The 26,674-nt window shown below is 42.1% G+C and overlaps 1 protein-coding gene across 5 annotated transcripts in view; it reads right to left on the bottom strand.

Annotated features, from left to right (window-relative positions):
* The window catches only part of EML4 (EMAP like 4), a 169,510-nt gene that overhangs the window by 77,700 nt on the left and 65,136 nt on the right, over positions 1-26,674 (bottom strand). For 4 of the 5 annotated variants that reach the window (XM_052806812.1, XM_052806813.1, XM_052806815.1 and 1 more), the window contains exon 1: positions 21,929-22,127. The exons of the other annotated variant lie outside the window; for it this stretch is intronic. In XM_052806812.1, coding sequence (XP_052662772.1) covers positions 21,929-21,995 — 67 coding nt within the window. In that variant the 5' untranslated portion in view covers positions 21,996-22,127. Of the gene's footprint in view, positions 1-21,928; positions 22,128-26,674 lie in introns of those variants that run through there. 5 annotated transcript variants of the gene reach the window in all.

Raw genomic sequence — 26,674 nt, 5'->3', positions numbered from 1 at the left:
GTGCATGGCCCTATAACAATCAGAAGAGGCAACGTGCTTTCTGTTAAAATAGTGTAGAAAGAAAAACATGCTTACCAGCAGAAGACAGACTGAAATTAAGCTTATTTAAAGAGCCAACTGAATTAACTAAAATGGTATAAAACTGTGGTAAAATTTTGCAATATATTCTTTTGGAACTGTTGAAGAATTTTAACTGTGATCCTTAGTATTAAAGAAAGTTGTAAAGCTGAAGAAAAAATTCCACAGTTGAATATAAAAGTATTGCTAGCCATGACCTAATTGCATCAAGTGGCAATCTCAATTTAAATAGTCTAAATCAGAGTTCTTAACTTCAATTCCTTCTCTAACTCTTTTCACATCACCACCCTGTACGTGCCAAAAAAACATACGACATTATAACATTTGGCCTGAAGTGAACAGAAAATAAATACACTGCAAAAAGGTTCCAAAAATCTGTTTGGCCACACAGAGATAGATTAGCATTGAAGGCATAATCCAGCCAAATCTATTCTTCAATGGTAAAAAGGAAATTACAGCTTCTGCATACTGTTTGCCTTTGACAGTTCTTTGTATTACTTCTGCCAAGCCAAAATAACACGTAACAGACTTTTGTATTTGGCCGTTCCAATAAATCACAGGCCAACCACTAAACAAAAAACACCATAAAAGAATATGTTGCTTAATCACAAGGTACTGAATTCCTTATCCATCCTGATTTAGGCTTACTAAAAACTCAGGAAGGGACTTCTAATGCAGGTTTACAAAATTTACCTGTATTACACAAACAGACAGTGTAAGTCCATTTTCTATGAAATGTATACAAAGAGCGAATTTACACATAAGGGTAAATAGCTGATATTATTACTGCAATTATATACAATCAAAACTTTAGTTCATTAATCTTACAAAGATATACCAAGGAAAAAAAAGAGCTAATATAAGCCACAATCCTAAAACTCTGGTTTTCACTAAAAAAGCCTTAATCTTTGAAATACTTGAATAAGGGCACTTTTAAAATAAATGTAAGCAAAAGAAACACTGAGCCAAACCCCTCCAATGAATTAAATATGAAAGCGATTAAGGAGTTTAATGCCAACTTCCATTCAGTTAAAACATGATACTCGCTGCTGAAGGATCAAGAATTGAACCAACCAAAATAAAGAATCACAGTAACACTTTCACAACACCAACAAAATTCCTGCATGGAATTAGTAAAACAAACTAATATCAGTAGTGAAATATATTCACGATTATTACTACGTTGAAAGGAACAGTTAAGATTACATTGATAAAACAACTCCTACACAAAGACAGTTTTGCGTATTGATTTAATTCACTATTTGGTTAAACCAAAAGCAGAAGTGTATCACTTCATGGGTAATACTGTATTCATTCAGGCTAATAAATAAAAAAAAACTGTGGGGGAATTAATAAGGCATGTACTCAGACTGAGATCTAGAGACAAAAGATCAGAACAACTCTGTACAAAATGCCTTTAATATCATTAGCCATAACTGTACCTCCTATATGCAGAAAAGTTATTTTAACGACTCTACAGCCCAGCATATCCAATGCTCTCTCAATAGTACTTTACAAATCCAGACCAGTGACAGCTACCCCAGGTTGGGAAAGACTGTGTAAGATTCTTTTATTAAAACCCCCATTTTCAAACCATAAAACCCCATCTGTTTTAAGGAGCTAGTAGAAGTTCCTACAAGCACACATACCTATGCAGCATATAAAAAGGAACTAAGGTAAATTTACATTAATTCAGGAAGAAAAGCTTTTGCTTTAGGGAAGTAAATAGACTTCAAGAAGTACCATATAATTCATATTTTTGCTATCCTTACAATATTAGCCTTTAAATACATGCAATGGACCAGTCAAAATGAACACTGCAGAAAACGATGACAATTATTTTCAAAATAGTATAATCTTTCTAACTCATCTTACACTGGGTAGCAGTTCAAACAGAAGAGACAAGTATGACATTTCCTTAAAAAAGAAAAGAAAAAAAATACAGAAAAAAAAAAGGAAAGCTTAATTTTTTCCTTTTTTGTCTGCCAAAGCCTTCAATTAATAAACTATTAAAAGGTCTTATAATGGATAAATTATGGATAAATTCCCAGGCTGTATAAATATACAGCAGATCACTCTAAAACATTTGTAAAAGGAGGAATTAGTTATGTCAAATCATCATTTCAGAAGCCAGACATTACCGTGTTCTCTGTGTGGAGTCCAAATAACAGTAATTACCAAACTAGCAATGGCTCCACTGTTGGTCTGTCTCTCTGATGAGCACAGATGCAAGTGCTCTGCCTGACGTGGACATCTTTCTTCCCCACTGACTACTAACATGGCCTAGACTGCTTCTGCTGAACCCCAGCACCCCAAAAAAGGGACACATTAGATAGCTCCTGCAGTTCCCAAAGCCACAGTTATGTCACTAATTAGAAACTTGAAAGGAAAACAAGAGAGCAAATCTTCCTGCCCTGTAAGGGTGAGCTGCAATGCTCTGACCTCCTCAACACATCAAATGCGATGGTAGAGGAGTTGAGCAATGTCCACCTCTGTGACCTGTCCTATGGAGGTTTAACCCCTGGACACAGCATCGAGAGGCAGAAGGACCCTCAAACTCAGCTTCATCCCAACAGCTTGTCAGAGGTCGTAGCTGTATAAATGGGGCATGAGTAGGAAACCAAGATGGTTAAGCCATTTAGCTGATTCAAAAACAGGCAAAGCAGTGGGCAATGTGTGTGTACAATGGCAGAAAAGAGGTTTCAAACCACCACTGGCTTTTGCATTACAAAGAGGGCGCATGAGACAGCGACTGAAAGAAGTTGGACAGCAAGATCACTAGAAAATCACAGATATTTTGGTTGATCAAAGAACAGTAGCACAATGGGAAAATATTTTATTGTTCTTTATCACTCTACAGAAGCAGCATCTGTTTCAAGTGATGACAATCATATATTACCCTGGCAACTATTAGAGAATTAAAATGAATGACTCCCAACCCAAACACCTCACCCATGAAAGCAAATATTCAACTGAACTCCAACATCCCCTTCTTGGCAGTGTCTTGAAAAGCAAGTCAACTAGGGATTAGCTTAAAAGAAGATGCCTTGAAAGTAAACACAACTGCAATCCTTGAGATCATTTTGACAAATCTGCACAATGCAAAACTATACTTTTTTTTTTTCCACAGAAGTTTTCAAAATCTCTTCCAGATTTCTTCTTCCATTAAAAATACATTCTTACAATCTACAGAACTACTTCAAAAGAAGTTTAAACAAAAAGCTTCCTTCAAGTGCATGCCCTTCCCCCTTCAGAGGGGAAAGAACTCTTATGCAAGTACAAAGTCTGTCACTTGTGAAGCAGAAGTCCATCTCCTCCCTTCTTCTTCTCCCACTCCTAAACATCTGGCCTTTCCCTCATGCTGTCTCAGACATCTATTCAGGCCTTCCATGAACCACTCTTAATTTACTAAACCAGAGGGAGATTTATTTATTTATTCATCAATTTAAAGAGGGAAACCAGTTAAGGGTATATATCAAGAAATTTGTAAGTGCAGTTGACTACTGATTCATTCACTTAATTAATTTTAAAAAGACCTTTTTAGTTACCTGGTTATTTTTATTATAATCAAATAGCATCATTTCTGATGTGTCAGTCATGTTTCCCAAGCTGTTCATGACCTATGCATTCAAGAGAGCCACTGGGAAGAGAACCATTGCGAAAAAAGCACCATCTGCAGCGCTCGCTGGTAGTAGTGAGGAGACATCCACACAGATGAGGATCTAAGGTCCTTCAATCTTAAAAAGAGGTTTAAAATAAGAGTATTGGTACTCAAATGACAGCAAAACCATGCTAGGTCTAAACATACAGTACGTAAATTTCAAAATAAGATGTCCTATTTTATCATAGTTGCCATAATTCAATAGATTTTTAATTTTAGCCACTAAAACACCAATTCTTCCCCTGCTTTTGGAGTAAGCAGGGATGTATACAGGATGTTTGTATTCAGTACTTATGAGACATCTGGACGACCCTAAAAATTAGGGTTCACTTTTCATAGTCAATGAACAGCATTAAACAGACACATTATGCTGCATGGAACTCCTCAAGTCACATGCATCAAACCACTCACAGCAGACTGAACAAAGCAGTAGCTCAAACCACCCCTTAGACTTGGGCCAGGAACTTTGAAAGGGGTATCCAGCACATAGTGATGGTACTTAACAAACCTTGTGACCCATGTATCACTCCTCTCCTCACATGTCACCAACCAGGCACGGGAGGATAACAGCATTTGAAAAGTATCACCCTTCATCACTCATTGCCTAGCAGAAATTTGAAATGGCTGCATTAAAAAAAAAAAAAAATCTTACTACTGAACCATCTATTCTGGAGGCCCCTCAACAATTCCAGAGCATCCATTATCACTTCTCTGAGTCAATTCCTCCCAGCCCCGACTAAACATAAGTAAGGGCTTCATTTTAGACATAAGCAACATTTCAGAAAAACAAATTTTACAAACTCCAGCACATGGAAACTTAAACCGCAGGGTGGAAAATCCTACATTTTATCCAATAAAGCCACACAAACCACAGATATTTTTAAACCCCTGCCTGCCAAGGCACCCACACAGTTTTCTATGTTTTCCCCAGAGTGGTAAGAGACTTTTATTACAGAAATGCAATAGAAATTACTTGGAGTGGTATAAAGCTCTGGCTCACAATTTCAGGGAGTAATTGGCCCAAAAGAACCCTTTCTCACTGGAACTACAATCTGTCCATGTGTGTAGGAAGGTACGTATTTGCGCGACTTGTAATTTTTATTCTGAAGAGCAGTGAATAATTTGACTCTGTATGAGGCTTATATTTCCAGAGAGATAACTGGCAAATTTGTTTTTCCTACCATGTTAACTGAAAGAAAATGCTCTGCAGTTCTCTGCAGCTCAGTTGTCTTAAGACTAGCTTATAAAAGATCAGGAATTCTGTTCCATATCTCAAATACATAATTCTCAAAAAAAAAAAAAGAGAGAGAGAGAAGGAGAACTAGAAATAGAACTAGACTCTACACTTTTGCCCACAGTATCTCCTTCACCTCCTCCAAAGGCCAGCACACACACAAATTATCTCGGTTTTGTAAAGGACGTGAGTCATGGAAGGAACATGAGAACAGGAATTAAAACCCACAACACAAATGTGGAAGATTAAAAAAGCTTCTCCCTCCTCCTCCCCCCCAGATGACACTGTATTAACTTCTGATGTGTCCCTAGAAGCTAGATCTGGCAGCATGGAAGTAGGGTGGGAAGTTGTCCCCAAATTGTCCTTTCCTGCAAATGCAAGACTATGGCCTTTAACATTCTGGATTACTCCACGCATTTTTTACTTCCTTTCCTACTTTTTCATTCTCTTTCCCTAATTTCCAATTTTTCCATTCAGAAGTAAAATAATGCACTGCTTGATCTCACATTAATTATTGGAGACAAAGGTAAAAGCTCTTTCTGCACTTTCTTGTAGAACAATGCAGATGCTTTGAGATGGGTACAGATAAGTCACTGACTGCAGACAGTGATCCCCAATTCACGGCTCTCAAATATGCAGCATGTTAGTACTTCCAACACTAGCTAAGCCTTGTATTTTTCTCTTCCACAGACATTTCTTCAGGTTTTCGGGAAGAACGCATGTCGTCACACACCACTCATTTGCTCAGGCTTGATGCTGCACAAGGACTACCATGTTGAGCAAATTGTCTTCCTTCTGCAGCTCATAAGATTAGACTATGAAACATTAAACAATCTCCTTTTAGTCCTCTACATGCTAGTTAATAAAAAAAGATGTATTACTCTCCACTAGCCTTTCACAAGCTGCTTTAAATGCAAGTCCACAGTAAGCACTAAGTTTATTTGCACAGATCTTAGTGCAAAATCAGACCATAAAATGAGAGTGCAATGTCTAGTGGATAGTGCCTTAAACATCAAAAGTGATCACCCCAACGGCTAATCTGCCTTTTTAATCATAAGCCGTGTAAAAAGATTGCTTATTATTCACTTTAAAATACAGCAGTGCAATGTGCCGTTCTAACTGATGGATAAAGAACTTGGTCATATAAAAAAAACCACCAACAAAAAAACCCCAACCCTCACTCAAGTCTGAAAATGTAGACTGTGCCTAAAAACCTCAGTCAAAACCCTGAAAGAAATATAATCTATGCTGTTAAGAATTTATGCATGACTTGAATAAATGTAAACTGGCCCATCTGGAATACGGACCTGTATATATCTGTACAGATAATCATACACAACAAAATGCAATTTAAAATAAAAGGGGGGGAGGGGACATAAACTATAAATTTAAATCATTAAAGCAGTGCATTAAATTTTAGAAGAACAAAGATATATAACTACACTGGACAAAGTTTCCTTAGGACTTTTCAATTAAGCACAATACATACATTATACAACTGCAGTTTTTTGTCTGTAGATGATCCATAAGGAGATTTTACCCTAGCATGTGAATATTATGAAATGCAATAGTCACTACTGATCTTTGCTATTTGTGAACTGCTTTGTGGTTTATTTGAAGTGAGTTCATGCCTGGCAGCCTACTGCTGCACCATTACATTATAAAGAACATCACCTGTGTTTTCAGGCAATCTCATTTAAAGGGTTGGTCTGACACGTAAGATGATCTACCGCTTCATCTCTAGTAATTAGTAGTTCTACTTGTGTACACCAAACAGATTTGTGCACATAAGCTTTCAAATTTTTTTTTTTCTGACATGAAAAAGCAAGGGAAGGAGAAAGATTAAAAAACGATACAAAAACATCCTGAAAAAATAACTTTGTAATAACCACAAATTACAGCTGTTATGACAAAAATATTTTTGTAATAATCCTGTGCATCTGCTGCTGTAAACACTCGTATTATTTTTAATACAGATAATCTAGAAATATATCAGCACGAGATTCACAGGGCACAACTCCACCCATGCTGCATTTGACCAACACGAGTGTTCAGCTTGCCTAGGTTTCCAGTATTTATTGGGCACACAAGTTTTAAGAAGAAACAGATCAGACTTCATACTTGCCAACACCAGTTTTGATACACAGACCAAGAAAACAAAAGAAAACCAACACTTACACAGACTTCTCATATTTGATATTGGTATCTGTATAATTACTCGAAAAGGCAGGTAATTATGCTGGCTCTCTCATGTATCCTTCCCCAAGTGCATACTTCGTATCAGCTCCACCTCCATTAAGACACATCTCAACAGTAAGACTACTCATGGGATTTTCACCACCCACTATCTTTCTTCCCCTAGCATTGCTTAGCTCTTGATACTCCTGACACTGTTCTGAAGCTCAGGACTCTTCAACACTTTGCCTTCAACCAGCAAGACATGCCTTTATTGTCCAAAATGGTGTTTCTGCTCAACAGATGAGCAACTGTTGCTCACTGTTGCTACACTCCGTAGACAGAATTCATGGTGTCTACAGGCACCTGCTTGGGATCCCCCTTATAACTCACTCAGCAGCAATCCCAGTCACCCCAAGCTCTTTTTAATATCTGATGCCACCTTATTTTCATGTCACAGTAAGAGAAAGAGAGGGGCAGACAGCATCTTTTCTAACACATATGCTTGGAATTTCACATAGCAACCAGAGAGACAGCTGCAATGAACTGCCCTAAGTTACACGTGCATTAAAAATAACACTTTAGCACGCATATATTAGGATTCCTTCGTCGAAAATATTTCACGTTGTGCTAGAAGTGTTAGAACACTTCCATGATAAAATGCTAATTTAAGAGTTACAAGTTAATAACTTTGCCAAGCATGAAACTATGTAGGCTAAAAATTTCAGTGCCTGGAGTTGCTCTCCCTCATCCTCCTCCATGCCCAAATCGACCTAGTTAAAATCTTCTAAGGAAACAACTTTTCACATGCTGAAGATGAAGAGGGACCAGAACTCTGAGGTCTTCCTTGTCACCAAGGGCTCTGCCAACGCTTGCCTCCCTGCACTGTGACCGGATGGCACCCCAGCCACTCCATGGAGAAACTCAACAGGCTCTAGCTTTGCAGGATGAAGGCAAAGCCAGACACTGCTTCGGGCTGAAGGGTGCCCAGAGAAGGACACCTAGAATACGAAAGCATCCATCCTGCACTCCCTAGGCCACACAGAGGAAAAACCTGCACATTCTGCCTAACCTGAAACCCTGGACATCAGGGTGGAAAAGTGCTGAGCTCTCACAGGTACCTCACACCAGCAGCAATCAGGCTTTTGATGTGTACAGGGCTGTCCTACCTATGCACTTTGACAATCAAGTCTTCCCAGTTTCAAATTGGGCAATTATTTAATTAGAAAATTAGATAATTAGCAGATGCTTTTGACCTTAATCTCTTCTTAACTTCACTCTTCATCTCTTAAATGCAAGCATCATCCCACACTGCATAAAGGTTAATTAACACTTGTGGGCTACTGAAGCACTACAGTAAGTGCTGCAGTGAAGTCAATGTTTAAATTCATGCATTTCTTTGAAAAGCAAGACTAAAAGCTTTGCCATAAAAATAATATAAGAAGACATGCAAAGAAAATTAAGGCAACTCAAAATGCTGAGCAACCGCTTTTTAGGCAGAATCACCTTTTCCGAGTTCTGAGTTGGAGGAGACTATGATCAAGTAATTAAAGGCTGCATCTTAATACCTATATGATCCAGAAGATTAAATAAAGGCTTGAAGGACTACCCCAGTTCTGACTTTTATGTTCTATATTTTGACTTCCCACTCATAACACTTTTCTTTAACCATATGTCATTACTGCATAAATCTACAAAAGACAGCAGCAGTAATTGCCACTGATCTGCTCAACACAATGAATGATAATAATAACCATATTAAGGCTCGGACAAAAGTACCACTATCCAAATCATGAAGTCCAGCAAATGTCGTAGAGAGTTCACCGAGAAACATGGGATCATCTGAAACACTGGTTTTCCTGGAGTATTTGCAAACTCGGTTTCACAGACAGGTACCCACCAGTTATCTGGCAGGCAAGGAAATTGGTGTGAAGGCTTGTAAATGGGGGGGGGGGAAAGGGGGGGGGGGGAGGCGGCAGAGAAAAAAAAAAAGAAAGAGCACTCAGAGTGATCTCAGACTCTCCACCTCTCTCTGCACCCCTCCCTCCCCTCGGGGCCACTTATTTTTTAACTGTTCTTGTCAGAGTGATGGTGCTAATTCCTGCTCAGAGAAGTGTCCATATATTTAGGGTATCTTTTTTTCAGAATTTAAGCCCCAATTCATACAGGTTACCTCTGATTTTCCAAGCTATATTTCCAAGCTGTATTTCCAATATATTTTTTCTAGTAACATACAAAAAAAATCCAAGTTTGCAAAATATTGAATCTTTAGATTGCAACAATGCAGGGAAAGTCCAACACTCCCCATCGCTGCAGTACATCTCCTCTGATGCAAAACATTTGAATTCAGCAGTACCAACATACCTTTAATCTGAAACTTATGGAAACCTTCCAACATCTTAAATACTTATTGCTTATTCGGGCAACAAACTTATCTGAGTTTTTGTTTGTGGTGTGCTTTTAACAAGTACATTTTTGCCCCGGAGGAAAGCTGGTTTTACTCTTGAAGCTTGTTATACTCTCATCAATTCTAGGGTATAATTTCAGCAGCAAAACAGAAAAGCACTGAAATCATTAAGTGAGGTAACATCAGGCAAAGCAACATTCCCTCTTCTTTTATGGATACAATTTATTTTGTACCATGCAATGTTTATTTGCAAAATTTTACTAATCTAAAATCCTAGAAGACAAATGAATAATCTCCAGCTTCTGTTACATAGCAGTCAAGTTAGACATTATCTCTGTAAATAAAAGTGTTGGAATATTTCTGAAATTTGTTGTATTGGCTGCTTCATTGTGCTGTTCTTTTTTCCTGCCCCTAGGACTCATAAGTAACTAATTTGTAACATCAAAAATACCACTGTACAAACTACATTTCTTTTATCTCATTCTGTGCTATTTTAAGGCACTCTATCATAAATGCCACTATGCAAAACTCCATCAAGTCAGGAAAAAGAGAGCCCTGGCCTATTTTATTAATTTCCTTTGCCAAAAGAAATATGTTTTTGTCCACACTGTCCACTTATGAATCTGGGTTGTACAGGTTGTGCAGCTGTCAGTGGTTGCTTGTGTTTCACAGGCAATAGGATGTTATCTTGTAGATTTAGTGTTATGTTTACACAACAAGAATAATCTCCTGTTGGAATGATGGACATGCATATAAAAATACCAGTTTTAGGGTACTGACACGTTAAAGAGATTCACTTCTTGATATTGATAGCAAACATGGAGCATAGCAAATGCTGTTCTCACTTGTCTTCATCTTCCTTCATGCTTAAGGGAAAGTTGCCCAAGCCTGTCCTTTGCAGCATCACTCCAGGCCCAAAATTCAGCCTTAAAGTGCAGACACCCCTGTTCATCAGCACTCCTCCAAATTCACAGCGACCCTCTTGTGGGTGCCAGGACAGCACGGCAGGATGCCACGCTCCTGCCACAGGGCAGAGCCCTGCGCCCCCTCCCAGGGAGGCTGGCGGCTCCCCACAGGCCACCAACTCACTGCAATTCGGTTTTGTGGTGCTGGCATCCCCCTGGGCACTCAAAGCTCCCTCTCCCAAAACACTCCTCTCCCCCCCAGGGGAAGCCTTCCCTTTCGGCTCCGCTGAGAAGAGCAGGATCTGGTGGCTTTTTGTGCTCAACAGAAACACACTTACACCACAGGAGGGAGGGGAAAGGGACCAGGGCTGGTGTACACAGCAGGGTATTTGACAGCTCTTATCTCTCCAACTCACAGGACACAGTGATTTCAGATAAAGGTAAAATCTGTTTGGAAAGAGACTTGGCAACTCACTGCCTTATCTTAGTTTTCTGGTATTTCATAGAATCATAGAATCATTTAGGTTGGAAAAGACCTTCAAGATCATCGAGTCCAACCATCAACCATGCCCCCTAAACCACATCCTGAAGTGCCCTGTCTACGCACTTTTTGAATACCTCCAGGGATGGTGACTCAACCACTTCCCTGGGCAGCCTATTCCAATGTCTGACAACCCTCTCAGTAAAAAAATTTTTCCTAATATCCAATCTAAACCTCCCCTGCCGCAACTTGAGGCCATTTCCTCTCATCCTATCTCCAGCCACCTGACAGAAGAGGCCAGCACCCACCTCACTACAACCCCCTTTCAGGTAGTTGCAGAGAGCGATAAGGTCTCCCCTCAGCCTCCTTTTTTCCAGAGTAAACAGCCCCAGCTCCCTCAGCCGCTCCTCATAAGACTTGTGCTCCAGGCCCCTCACCAACTTGGTTGCCCTTCTCTGGACACGCTCCAGCACCTCAATGTCTTTCCTGCAGTGAGGGGCCCAAAACTGAACACAGGACTCGAGGTGCGGCCTCACCAGTGCCGAGTACAGGGGAACAACCACCTCCCTGCTCCTGCTGGCCACACTGTTTCTGATACAGGCCAGGATGCTGTTGGCCTTGTTGGCCACCTGGGCACACTGCTGGCTCATATTCAGCCGGCTGTCAACCAGCACCCCCAGCTCTTTCTCTGCCAGGCAGCTTTCCAGCCACTCTTCCCCAAGCCTGTAGTGCTGCATGGGGTTGCCGTGACCCAAGTGCAGGACCCAGCACTTGGCCTTGTTGAACTTCATACAATTGGCCTCAGCCCATTGATCCAGCCTGTCCAGATCTCTCTGGAGAGCCTTCCTACCTTCAAGCAGATTGACCCTCCCTCCCAACTTGGTGTCATCCACAAACTTGCTGAGGGTGCACTCAATCCCCTCGTCCAAATCATTGATGAAGATATTAAACAGAACGGGGCCCAACACCAAGCCCTGGGGAACACCACTTGTGACGTGCCGCCAACCGGATTTAACTTCATTCACCACAACCCCCTGGGCTCGTCCATCCAGCCAGTTTTTCACCCAGCGACGAGTACACTTGTCTAAGCCATGAGACGCCAGCTTCTCAAGGAGTATGCCATGAGAGACAGTGTCAAAGGCCTTGCTGAAGTCCAGGTAGACAACATCCACAGCCTTCCCCTCATCCACTAGGTGGGTCACCTGGTCATAGAAGGAGATCAGGTTGGTCAAGCAGGACCTGCCTTTCGTAAACCCATGCTGACTGGGCCTGATCCCCTGGTTGTCCTGCACGTACCATGTGAGTGCTCTCAAGACAAACCGTTCCATAATCTTCCCTGGTACCGACGTCAGGCTGACAGGCCCGTAGTTTCCCGGATCCTGCCTCCGACCCTTCTTGTAAATGGACATCACATTGTCAAGCCTCCAGTTGTCTGGGACCTCCCCTACTGACCAGGATTGCTGATAAATGATGGAGAGTGGCTTGGCAAGCTCCTCTACCAGCTCTCTCAGTACCCCTGGATGGATCCTGTCTGGTCCCATAGACTTGTGAGTGTCCAGGCGTCATAGTAGGTCACTAACTATTTCCTCTTGGATTATGGGGGGTATATTCTGCTCTCTGTCCTTGCCTTTCAGGTATAGGAATTCCTTCCCCTTATTCACAGCCCATTTGTGGCCACTGCTTTATTACCTCTCAATACCAGAGCCCATTCAGGAAAATGCCAACTTTCTCTCCAGCAAGCCAAAGTGACCTTGAAAAGTTACTGTCCTCCTTTGCATTTTCTTATCCAAAGGATGACGATACCCTCACTGCCTTGTGAAAAATAAGCTCTATTAAGAGACAAGCCTTCTGGAGGGAGTATTAATTCTAGTGTTAAGTTTTCTCCCGTGATCACCCATCATGGCTGAGGCACTGCCACACTGGAGCCAAGGCGACCGGTTGTGTTTGTGTGCCCGTCATGCTCTGTCCCAGCAGGCCTCATCCCCTGCAGAAGGCACCCCTGTTCCCAGCTCTGTGTTGAAAACATTACACTTGCTGTTGCAGCAGGGGATACCATCTCGCAGTCATTACATGTCTCCTGTGTTTTGTAGGCAAGAACAGACATAAGGTTTGCTTTTGATCTTTTTAAAAGTCCATGGTTTCTTGGGAGTGTAAGACTAAATCTCTTTAATCGCAAGCTAGATCCAACATGACACTTGTAACAGCAGCAGTTCAAAATCCCACTTTTGTTTACCTCCACCAAGATGCCTCCCCAACTTCTGCAACTGCTTGCAGCTTTGATACTAGAGGAAAACCTCTACAACAGCTAATGCTTACTCCAGGTACAACCAAATCAACAGCAGTTTGGGGGGGGGGGTTTGCATAGGAAAGATCTAAAATGTCTCCACACAGACTAGTCATAGTATAGATGCTGCTAAGCTATCTGCATAGTTTAAAGGATAAAGCACAAGCTGCATGACTCCCACACAGCCAACCTGTAAGGTGGTATCTGCAACTACTCATCGCACATTAGTCACAATCTCCATTTCAGTTACTACAGAGGAGCAAGTATTGAGAAATAAAGGGAATATTTGCACATTGTGTGTCACAGAAAACATTTCAGACCAGACAGCAAGCAGAAGTATCTATCCTGGTGTAAGTCAACAGCCACCCTCAAAAAGGGGAACCGAGCGTAAATACAATTTTAAAAAATGACTAGTTCTTTAGTTAAGCTCCTTTTGTTTTATTATGTTAGTGATTAAACAGCCCCAGCAAAGCTTTGAAGTTAACACCTATAAACAAGGTGTGGGTGGAAAGCATTGCTCACACCCTTCCTGCCACTGTGGCTGCTGCTGCCTGACAGGAGACAGACTGCCTGGTCATCGATCCGGCCATTCTGCAACACGCTGTGTCTGAACAGCTGTAGAAATATTTCATATTAATGTTTATTATTTTACAAAGAAAGATACTCTTTTAAACAATTCAGACTGCAGATCTACCATCAAGTGTTGCCACATTTTCCTTAGCAAGGACACTATAAACAATAAGTTTCCACAAATGCTCTGCAAACAAATGAGGTAACTGCCAAATTGAACTAATTTAATTCATGAAGAGGAAGAACCCTTGAACGGCATGACAGACTTCTGTATGTGTGACTACACATATATTTTAAAAAGCTATAGTTAGGCTGCTTCCACAGAAATGAATACATAAAAACAAAGCCAGTTTCAATGATAATTTCAGTTGCTAATCCTGGCACTACTACGCTTAAAATGGAAAACTCCACAGGAAAGGGAGGAATTAGGTCTCATCTTTATTTAGGCTAAGCCACAAAGCAGGTTTCAGAATCGATTCACCTGCAACCAAACACAAACACATGGCAACAGTGTTATGTGATGCTACAAATTCCCAGAGAAAAATCACTTAACAGAACATTTTGGATGACACAGGCAGGCTAAGACCTTATAGAATTTCACCTTGAACAAATTTTATGTAGAAGTCCTACATAAAATTGAAGTGTCACAATCGCTATTGATAAATCATATGAAACCATCATGAACGTGTGCATGGAATTTGCCTGCATGGGAAAAACATACGCCTTTTCATGGGGATACCTTTTCCTTCCTTCTCAAAGAATCCTATAGGAAAACACATACATTTCTTATGTGGAATGTTTGACAGATTTTGTAAACTCAAAAGGGACCACATTTCTATCAAAGTTGCTTAAATACATCATGTTTTGTATCATAAACAGATTACTACCTGTTCTTTGAACAGATGGGGCCTCTGAAGTGGAAAAAGTCTTCAGGTTTCTTTTCCCACTATTTGGTACAAAGCAACAGTTTTTTAGGTAAAGAAATATCCCTACGCATTAGCAAGGGAGATGGAACTGATCACGGATGTGTCTGGTATTAGAAATGATCAAGTACTACAAATGCTTGATAGGGAAACAAGAATTAAATCTGGCTGGGACTAAGTAACAGCAGTGTCAAACCAGGAATAAGCTTCATTTTTTCCCATTTTCTTCCTTATTCCCCAAAATCAAGGCATTAACTAATCAAGAACTGACATCAATCAAAGCCGCCTCAGAAAGAGCAATCTTTATGTGCTAAAGTACACAAGTTCAAAAAAAGCAGCAATGTTTTGCTGCAAATGTACACCACCACTGATGCAACCACACAGCATCTACATTGCCACTAAACCTGCCACTGCCACATCGGCCATTGCTCCCTCGCACACCTACCTCAAAGCTCTTCTCTTCGGTACACTGGGTATCACTTCCAGCTTTTTATAACAGATCAGGAACAGCAATGCTAGGTAAAGCCTGCCTGAAACCCACGGAAAGAAAATTTATAGTGTCATACTAATAGACTTCAAACTAATGAAGTGAAAAACACACTGGAAAAAGCTGTATGTTGTAGATCTCCAGTGTTTGCAATTCAGTTCTCTTCCCTTTTTAAAATCCTGGAGATTTCTATAACTTTGTTTGATATCTGGGAGCGAACAATCTATAGCCAAAAAAATAATAATTATTCTGAAAGTAGCTATCATCTTAAACCACAGCTTATCCAGTTTATTCCTTTAACGCTTATGTTTTAAGATTGATTAATTCCACATACACTCATTAAGCATTCGCTATACTAATTCAGCTATTTATACATAAAAAAGAACCATCCAGGAGCATGCAATTTCTGCATAATGATGCCAGCCAAAATAACAGGATCTTTCATGCATGAAAAGGATCCCCCCCCCCAACAGAATAGATCAATAAGAACAAAATTGGTTTATACATTTTCAGCATCTTCTAACCTTTCTGATAATCTTATTGTACAAATTTTATTTTTTTTTTAGCATTAGCAGGAAAGAATAAAAACTGAGCTAGTATGAGCAAGCCACATAACAGCCACAAACTACAAGGGAGTGAGCCCAAGAGGAGTTAACAGCATCACAGCTTCCGTGTAGTAACTACTCAAGTGCACTCTCTTACTCAAGACTAAATGCCAGGTTGTTTAACCTACTAATCCACATTTACAAACCTACTGTGTCAACATGCTGTAAGTTTTCCGCCTTCACTTAGCTCTCTGCAACTCATGTGCAAGCCCACACTCTAACTAGGCGTGACCATCCTTTCTGACCTGCAACTTGCACAGCAAAAAGTCCTCATACGAGAGCACTACATGAAACGCAGCTTGTACACCTCTGAGAGCTGGGGAAGACCTCCCGGCATTGACCCACAGGCGGAGAGGACAAACGACCCTGCCCCGGCAACATCACTGCTCTGGTGCAGAGGGAGCCACGCCAGGAGCACGGCTTTGCCCCTGCCAGCTCCTGCCAAACCCCTGCCCAACAGCCCCCAGGGCCATTCTTCCACCAGTCACGTAATCTAACCCCAATATAGAAACTGCACGTGATCAGTGCAAACCACTCAGGAATCAAAAGCCACTTCCACCGGCAATTTTTGCCCCTTTATCATCTAAAAAGAAACAACCCCCCAAAAACCCTTACCGCTCAAGACACCATGCCACTTAAGCAAGCCATTGAGCAAATGGGTAAAAGCAACGGTGGCAACAGCATACAAAAACCTGAAGGACCAACTCAAATCAGCTTCTCATGGAAGTGAACGCTCTGTTCAATGCATCTCATAGGTATCAGAAATCTGACCATGGGTATTCTCATGGTTTTAAATGCTTCTGAAGAGCATCACAAGCAAACAAGGGCAAAACCCAATAAGTTCATGCATTTTTAGAGCATACGAAGAACAAAAAAGATGCTGTGAGAGAAGAGCAAAGCCAGAAGACCTGGCACCTAAATTCTATGTGGTTTTGCGATACATCACAGCATCTTCTCATCACACGATAAACAACTGTGACCAATGACTGTCACATCTGGTCATTCCTTCTCCTTCCCCACTCACAGGGCAGGTTCTACAAGTCCAGCAGTTTTTCTCTGTTTCTTTGCAAGTTATGCTCTCAGAGCCACTCTGTCTCACTGCAGAATGAGCAGGTTGAAGAAGCACTTCAGTTTGCATGCTGCAAAAGGAAGGTTTCCAACACTGCTGCTTTCCTGATTAATTTATTTATCCACGTGAAGCAGGGGTGTGATGTAGCGTTCATAAAGATACTTTCTTGGGTTTCTTAATCTGGGCATTACTCAAAATTTGAGATCATTGACTTAGTGCTCAGAAAGTGTGTGCAGTCTGAACGTTTTTATCTGACCTCTAATGACAAGTTTGCTGTGTCAACTGCACCTTTGATATTTCACCAGTTTTGATACTTCAGCAACTTCAAGTGTGGCTTGCAATTACTTCACCTTGCAACTACTTTCTGCGACTGCTAAGGAAATGCTAACCGTTACCCTGCACAAGTCATCATTATCTTCTCAACTCTCTTTTGATGACTAATACATATTCCTAGAACTGTTAGAAGTGAGATAGAGACCCAGACAGGCAAAGCAGAAGAAATATTACCAAAAAAATGTAACCACATTTTTAAAAGGTAACTATCAAGTTAAAGAAACTAGACTTTTCCACTGAGTCTAGGTAAGTATTAACCTTCTAAACAGTGGGAGTTGAAAACTCCTATGGACCTTTACGATATTTGTAATTTTATGCTGTATCTACATGGCACTGCTGTTACAGTGCAATACTGGAGATATTTAGTCATATGCTATAGAGTAATAAAACAGTTATTTACCAAAGTATATACCAGATATACTTTTTTCTGTTTCTCAGTCAAGACATACATTGAAAGATTTTTAATGAGCTGTGTAGGCGCAAACATGTACAGCCCATCCACAGTTACCGACAATCAAACACTGTGTTTGACCTGACAGAGGGATCCATGTGGCTCTGCATGATGCCACCACACCAGCCTGTACTGTGCACGGTTGGGTCAGACCAGGCATGTCCCTTCTCCCAGTTACCTGGAAAAACAGTAGTATCTAAGAGGAAATAGCACCTTCACAATAAATTTAATGTAATGAAGCCTGGAAACAGCTAGCCCATCTAGCTTAGAGCTCCCTTCATTAAGCATAGGCTCAGCTAACTCATGAACCAAGTAAATACTGCTTTGTCCAACGGTGCTTATAATTACTCTAACCACTCAATAAAAGCTTCATTTAACTCTGCCAAACTAGTAGAAGGTGGTAACTAAAACTATACTAACCTGATAAGGAAGTAGAACTTAAAAGCAAGTATACATTATCCTGCAAATTCTAGTAGACTTATGGCTGCGCAAGGAGCAGCAATGGTATTTTCACAAACTATAATGAGATGGGATTTCACCTCTATACATAAGACGAGTATCCTAGCTGAAGATGTCAAAATGATGTGGAAAATGATGTCAGTAAAGAGTGGTGGCTCCCATAATTTCCTTCTATAAAGTATGATATAATAAGCAAAGAAGCATACAAAAGGAGAGCAACATCCCATCCGTCCCTACATTCAGAAATCCCCAATTCCAGGCATTTAAGCCCTTCAATTACAAGCATGAATGGCCATGTCCACAAAAATGCAACCCTTTGCATTCATTTCCTGACTGTTGTTCCTCCTGGTAGGGACCAGTTTGCCCTTCTGTCGGGTGATCAACAGGAGGCAGAGAATTTTCCCAAAATACAGCCTAAAGCATTTGGACTACCGTAACCTTGGGGAAAGGGAGCCCCAGCTCTTGTGGAATAGCTGGGTTGCATTTCACTATTTCTAGAAAATAAAATGCTCTGCCTCCTTCACTGAGGAAACTCACTGCAGCCCTTTAAGCGTGCTACTATCAAATAGGTTTTTTTCTGGAAAACAGGAAAGCAAGTTCAGAGAAACTATTAACACATCTCTAGCCCAAGACTGTGGACAATACGTTCCTTATGTCAGATACTAATCCAAAGTAAGTACTCCTCCGCGAGCGCCTGGTTAGGGAAGCAATGCAGCAGGAGCAGCAACATGCACTGGCCACCGTCACCCCTGCCAGCGAGGCAGAGGGCAAAGTCTCTGCCAGCCAAGGTGCCCTCCATGGCACGGTGACACCCAGGGAGGACGCAGTCTCACCCTTGCAGAAACCCTGCAGAGCCACCACAACACCACCAACGCCTCCAGCAACTGGCAAATTCCCACTGTGAAACAACGCCTAAGCAAACTCTCTACTAGTCTTAACATTAAAGATAAATGTATCCAAATCAATTCAAGAGTCTGGAAACAATCAAGCTTACAAATTTGGGGACATTTGTGGGGTTTTTTTCCGTTTATAAATACTGTTTACAATGCCAAGTGTCATTGGAGGCAGATATTTAATCAAGAAGCATGCAAAACTAACAGTTTTGTTTGCAAGTAAATATTTTCATTGGTCAAACTAAAAATTTCTATCCTGATCTGTATCACCTAAGCCAAATTCTAGCCCAGATCTAATTTGATAGCTAAGATCTTTCCCAAGGGACATGTTATGACAGAAGCCCTTGCCTTAGCTTCAGTTATAAAAAGCTTATTAAATATAAGTAGAAAAAAGAAGTCATCCCTACTGACATCAAACAAGTTTTTTTTTTAAATCTGATTAAGCTGCCCATCGGCACTGATATCCCATGTGTTAAAAGGAAGTGCTAGTTCTTCGCTGCTGAATTAGGAATTTATTTTTAGCTTTGGCAAGAAATGAGCTACTGGACGTATGTACAGTCATACCTGTGCAGAAAACAAATCACAATTAAAGGTAAGGTAAAGAAGTTCCTATAGAAAAGCATATCACTATAGGATACTTATTAAAAAAAAAAATTAAGTCACCTCCCCAAATCTCACCTGAAATACCCTACTGTTAGTACAAAGCCTTCATCTCCTTCAAATAAACCAAGAATGAGCATGTATGGCCAAAAAAAAACCACCCAACATTAAATTCTTTCTACAGCTTAATCTCAGGCTTTTTCCTACTTGTTACCACTGCAAAGTTGCTAAAAGCCCTCAAGGCAAGGAGCTCTCGAGGATGAAGTTAGAAATTTCATATGAACAAAGCACTTGTTGATTCTCCAACATAACAGTTTCTTATCACTGTAAGTTCACCTACCAGCCAACACACATTCCTCAGAAAACTTTATATAAATGTACATTAGGTTTAATGATTTCAGTAGGAATCAAGTTTTAAATCAGCAGAATACATTACACAGCTAAGAGTATCCAAAGCCACATTTTCTTTTAATTACAAATGCCGTCTTTAACCCTTATCCAGCAAAATCCTCAGTCTCATATCAAGATTATAGCCAAAATTATTTTTTAAGATGCAGAAAAAAATTGAAGTAGAACATACGCATTGAGAAAAGAATGTATTTCCTGCACCTTATTCTGCTGCATTTCTAGACAAATCTCAAAGGTAAGTCCACCATGCCACACTCGCTTCTGAAATTCAAGATATGCCTCAAGCTCAAGTCTGAGACACTGCTATATTTTTTACAGATGACCACAGAAACTCTTGCTAAAAGCCATTAGAGTCAATAGAAATGTCAACATAAACCTCTACTCATCAGTAACAAAGCTGCAAGTTATAGCCACAAAAATTGCTGTTCTTTGGAATTTTATTCTGAAGATAAGAGCTAAACATTAGCCTTTCTTTTCTACCATAAAAATCCTTGCAAGCCTGCAAAAGATTGTATAAAGCACTTGTAACTTTAAAATTTCCGATTCACCCTCCCTCTTTCCTCAGGGTTGCAACATCTTGAATTCTAAAACAAACGCTTTGAATTCTGAAGCAGATGAAAGTACAGTGCATTGCTCACTTTAAGAAAGTAAGCAAAGTCGTTCCTTTGTCCCACTAAATACACATAGAAATCTATGCATTAAATACCTGCCCTTATTTCCTTTTCTTATTTTTTTTTTAAACAAACTGTTGACCATCATATTTTAGGGCAGAAGTGTACTTTTTTCTGTGCAAGATACCATATTCGTATCAAAACCACGCGGCATGAATCAGCAAACAAAGAAGAGCAGCTCAGTGACGTTTGTTTCATTTGCAGTAAAATACTTCACCGTATACAGGAGCAATACATTTTACCTCTGATCCGATTTGTCGACGGGGGTTATTTGTTTGGTTGGTCTTTTTAAGCCTTAACTCATATGCTTTTGGTTGATACAGCTAGAACGCTGCAAGCAATTACCCAACTTACACTCAAGAGAGGCCGGTTTGATAGCAGCTGTTTAAAGAGAGGAAATAGGTGTTGAAATATTTCATTTTTACCGCGACACTAGTGAAAAATAATGGGGGGAAAAAACTTGGTTCTGAAGGGCAAATCCGTGTTTTACGGGCGCACAGAAAGTACAGCAACGCACACGCTCGGAGCCGCAGCAGATGCAGCGAAGAACTCCCCGCTTTGAACGAGCCTTTACTGCCTCCTCCTGCCTGAGAGGCCCGCTCGCTGCCCAGGCTTCCCGGAGGGAGCTTGGTCTTACTTGTTCTTTGCAACGCGTAGAACTGAGAGGTGGAAATGAAAGGCTGGACACACAGAAGCAGCTCTCCCCCGAGGGCTGCAACGGGTCCCCTGCACACAACGCCACCTCCCGCTCCCAGTTCAGAGGCCGGGCCGGGCCGCCCGGCGGGACCCACGCTGCCGCGGCGGCGGGAGCAGCCCGCACGCAGGCTGCAGGGGCGGACACGCCGGGAGCCTTCTCTCCAGCAAGCATTAACTTCGCCGCGATCTTCCTGTCATCTTCTCTGCTATCCGCACACGTCAAAATTTTATTTAAATTTTTTTTTTTTCTACTTTTCTGAAGGTTAGGATGCTGCACGGCAGCGAGTCACCTCAGCCTCTGAGTCAGCGCACCTTGCTGGCTGCTAAGGAGCGCGCAGAGTTAACTTAACCACGCGGGTAAGTACTGACCCCGGCGCTCACTTTGCAGATTTCCCTTCTCCCCCTCCGGGGAAGTGCTGAGCGAACAGAGCGGGAGGTCACTCCGGGAGAGCCCCCCCGGGCGCTCTGTGCGGGGGGCCGAGGAGCGCGGCGGTGCCCGGCGGGCCCTCCCCGTGCGGGGCAGGCGGTGGTACTTTACCCGCGCAGAAGCTGACGAGCGCCGAGGGGTCGCAGGCTGCGGCCAGGCAGGGCAAGCCGTCTTCCATTCCTCTCGCCGACGCCGCCAGCGCCGCCGAGCTGGCCCCCTCGCGGCCCCCGCCGCGGCTCAGAGCGGGCCCCCGCGCCCCGGCCCAGCCGGCATGCCGCGGGCTCCGAGGAGACGCCCCGGGCCACAAAGCCCCGCTGGCGGCGGCCGGTCCCCGCCGCCTCTCCCCGCAGCCCCGGCGAGAGCGAGAGGCTCGAGGGGGCGGGATGGGGACAAAACTCGGCGGCTGCCGCAGGGAGTGGCTAACGCTCCGACGTCAGCCCGGCGCTCGCTCAGGCGCTCCCCGGGCGCGGGCAGCGCAGGAAGGCGCCCAGCCTCCAGCACCGCGCCGCGACGGCTCGGGTGCCTTCTCGTCAGGGACGCGCAGCTCGCCGGCCTGCTTCCAAGCAGGAATCCGGCAGCTGTCCCCTCACAGACCGACCGACAGGGTCTCGCACCCTTCCCACGTGAAACCACAGCAACTGGGCGGTCGCACAGGCAACCCGCCATCCCCCTCTCCCAGCCAACTGCACCGCAAGGTACTCGCCGCCGGTTTCAGAATCGTGACACTCACTGCAAAAAGCCAACGGCCATCGATTTGCCCTCGGTCTGAGCGTGAAGAACCGCCACAAAAGGCTAACGAAAAGGATTTTTATACCCCGTCAATTCAGATGAACCATTACTGTTCCAAAGCGCGTTTGTGTGTCAGAAATGCCACAGACCTGCTGTCAGTCAAAGCACAACGTGACATGAAAAGTTCACACGGGGGGGGGGGGGGGGGGTAGGAAGGGGGTGGTTGGTTGTTTAGTATTATATTTGAATATTTTTCATATGACATCTTTCGAGACAAAAGAGCAATGACATCACTGGAAATATAGTCGTATCTGTTATATTAAAACAAAGCAAAATACCGTGGCTTAAAAGCAGCAGCTTTGCAAAGCTATCGTTCTCTTCAGCAGAAGGGAACTCGTATTACAAACGCATTACGATCTATTTAGCGTGATCATGATTTCGTCTGTCTTGCAAGATGAAGCACAGCCAGATGAGAACTAATGAATGCAACATGTGTTCATTCTTTTGGTAGCCGTGCCTGAAGCCAGTTGGCAGAATGACTACAGCAAGATAAATGTCAAAACAAAACTATTTGTGAATATGTACTGCATATATTTTGCCTAGTCTCTCTATCATACTTCAAATAGTTTATTATTTTCAAGCTTTGCAAGCATGATAAATAACTCTGGATTAAAGTTTTGACTTCCAGACAACAGTGGGATAGTAAAAAAAAAAATAAAAAATACACAGGGGAAGTCCATGTCTCCATTCAAAAAACGAGGGGCAGCACTTTTTTCCACCGTCACAAACAGTTGATAAGAAGGTTTGTAACAACACATATAGTTAAGACAACACACAATGGGTTTTGTGTGTTTTCCATAGAATTATCAATCTACATAATTTCAGCAGTATCTTCCTTTTCCAGCAGCTCCTGACACATTGGAGGAATTGACCTCTGCAGTGATTTAAAAAAAAAAAAGAGAAAGGCAGTCAGCTGAATACAGGTCTGCAGTATGAAGCCAGTCAGGAAACTACGACGATTAATAAAAGGAAGGGACTAAAAGACTGAATGATGGACAATGATAAAGGGTAAAAGGCAAAGGCACGCAATTAAGGAAAGGGCCCTACTGAAGCCATGGGCCTCAACACGCAGCCGCGGCACTGGGATTGACCAAGAACCCATGCTTCCAACTTGTCCCAACCACTATGTTGCATCACGTCATTAGATGAAACAGTCTTCATTGCAAGATGAAACACCGAGTCTTATCTTGGGTGGGTTGGACACACACAATTATTTAACATGCACAAACATACATTTTGGTATCCCTTCAAACTCAACATCCTTCCTAATACAACTATGAAGCCTTGAAAGAAATTGTGGGCAAAAATCCTCCATGAGGCCAGACATTGTATGTGCTGGTAAAGACAGGCACAGAGAGCAGAAAGAGCTTGATTTGCAATTTTAAGTGGCCATTAGTGCTCCAAATGATGACAGATTACATACAGCTGGCAAGAAGCATCCAATGTAGTTCAAACTAATAAAATTTTTTAGAGTGTTTCATTTTTAGAGTAAGAAAAACACTTTGTATTAAAAAAAGTTAGGATCTCCTACTGTACTAAAAGCATATGAAATACTGATATTTCCAGGTATCTATGACCCTAATTTTTAGCTCTAAAAAGAATGGATCTCCTCAGTGTAGGGAAAAAAAAAAAAAGTTGCATTAAGGCAGTATTTTAAATAGATGCCTGCTGAATCAAGAGCATACAGGTTGAGGTAGAAGGAACCAAAGCAAATGTTAGACCCTCTGAACGCTAACGTTTGAAGTAAGATTTCAGATGGCCCACTGTGCACAGCCCACCCTGAAAATGGCAGCAGCAGTCTCAATCCGCCCATCGCCTGTTCCCTGCTGGTCTGAGGACTTAGATCAAAATTCTTTTGCCTAAAATTGATTTGCCTTTGAATCTCTCATGAAAGCCTTAACTCCTCATAAGGATTTTTCCGCTCTTCTAGCTCTGGCCCATAACTGGCCTTCTAAGCAATCTCACTATCTTCAACAGCTGTCTACCTCTAACCTTTTCAGGCTTAAAAACCATCTCAGGCTGCTCTTCCCTGCTGTTATTTAACATGAATGAGGGGGATGAGGAGGTACTCAAGTTCTTAAGTATTTTAGGCAGGCACAAATGATAAAACAAGTACTTAAAATACGGCACAGACCAAAATAAAACATATATGACGTAGGCAAGGAACCTTTGCCTAGGAAAAAAAACCTCTCAGTATATTAGTGGTGCAGATTACAATGTTACACCATGAAAAAAAACAACCCTCTCCATTCTAACATAATAACTACAGTTAAAGATCAGGAACAGACCTCCACACATTGCACAAGCACAGATTCATTTGTTGTTTTTGTCCCCAACACACAGATATTTAGGAACATTACACATCTGGTAAGAACAGCGGATGTCTCAAAGACCACAGCAGATTATGAACCTACAAAAGGAACCATTTCAGACACATACTAGATTTTCATGCATCAAAAAACATTCCAACCCACGTTCAGAGGTAGGAGCAAATGGTTCCTCCAGCTTTTGAAGAGAGCCATAGGAAGGCATGAACTCTTTGGAGTAATCACTTCCACATGAAGAGGAGGAAGCAGCGGGTCCCCTGCCCCACACCCCAACCATTGCCTTCCAGTGACCCAGAGCCCGCTAAGGAAACTGGGGATGCCCCCGCCAAAGCCACTGCACCTCCGGCTGCAGACTGCAGAACAGACACCGTGTCCCCAGGACACCTTCAGCAAATAAAAACCAAACAGGAAGATTATTTATTGAGTTTCCTTGGCAAGTGATCCTGCTACTAAGAAAATACCTGCAGTTACATGAAATTTGGAAATTGGTTTTCACAGGACAAGGATCTCTTCATCTCCTTCAAATTTAGGAGATTATAGATCCAAGAGCTGCTGCATGAGGCAATCGCGTTGTTATCTTCTCTCCAAAAGATTACTGGAAGCTCTTCCTACCTACCTTTCCTTCAGAAAACCTGTAGCTATAACTGTACATAAACAATATAAAGTGATAACAGTACTGAGACTAGTTTAACGACTGTCTGTTTGTGGAACTGCAAGAGGGCAGCACTAGTTAATTCTGTTTCTTCATATGTATACAACTAATCATGTTTCCACTGGCAAACAATCTTTCAATTATTTTGCTTTCTTCTTTCTGAAAAGGAACCGGAGCAACGTTTCAGTTGGCAATCAACCTCATAGCCAAACAGTATTACCTTTCAGCAGCTGTATGCATCTCTGTTCCAGTATTACCTTTACCCCCATGGAAAAGAGAGAACAACAATGATTTCTTTACTAACTACCCAATTCCTAAAGACTTGAAGCCTTTTATTCCTTTTTCCTTGGGGGGGGAATCCTTTCTGAAATCAACAGACTGTTTTTAAAAGCATCTTTTACCTGCAATCACCTAACGAGCACACCAGATCAAAACCATCTCATCAGATGAGACAAAAATAATTAAGCACAGTTTTAAAATACACACTTCAGTTAAGGACGCTCATTGCATCAGGCCTGTTTCCAGCAGGACTTGCGAGGTGTACCGAGGTTAGTAAGCTATGAAGGACAAGGACAACCTGGCAGGATTGAGTGCTCTCGTTAACGCCTGCAGGATGCAGCAGCCTCTGCTCGCTCCTCCTCTTCACTCCAGGTGCTGGCGCTGTAATAAAACCTATTAAAGTCCCATTCTCTGAAGCATTAATACCAAGAGTGGTGGAAGGCAGGACCTTCGGCTATGATTAAGGTCACTTAGAGTTGGCATACGGCAGCGCTACTGCTAAAATAAGCATCCCATCCTCATCCTGCTCCTGCCACTGGCACAACCGCTCGTGGGGCTGCACAGGGAAGCACACCGGAGACTCAACAGCATGAAAACTAACCCCATTAACACCAAAACAGGAAAACTCACCGGGCCAGTTGTGTGGCAGTCAACACAATGAACCACGTTGCAGCAGCAGGGAGGTGGCAGCACCTGGAAAGAGTGGCAGGAACCCTGCCCATCAACAGCAGCTCTGCCCATGGATGACTTAAGGTGACTGTGAAACAGCTACACTTGTAAATCACCTTTCATTGCCAGAAAACTGAGTGA

This window comes from Harpia harpyja, chromosome 13, assembly GCF_026419915.1.
Source record: "Harpia harpyja isolate bHarHar1 chromosome 13, bHarHar1 primary haplotype, whole genome shotgun sequence".
Classification (NCBI taxonomy): Eukaryota; Metazoa; Chordata; class Aves; order Accipitriformes; family Accipitridae; genus Harpia; species Harpia harpyja.
This window is presented reverse-complemented; position numbering and strand designations above follow the sequence as displayed.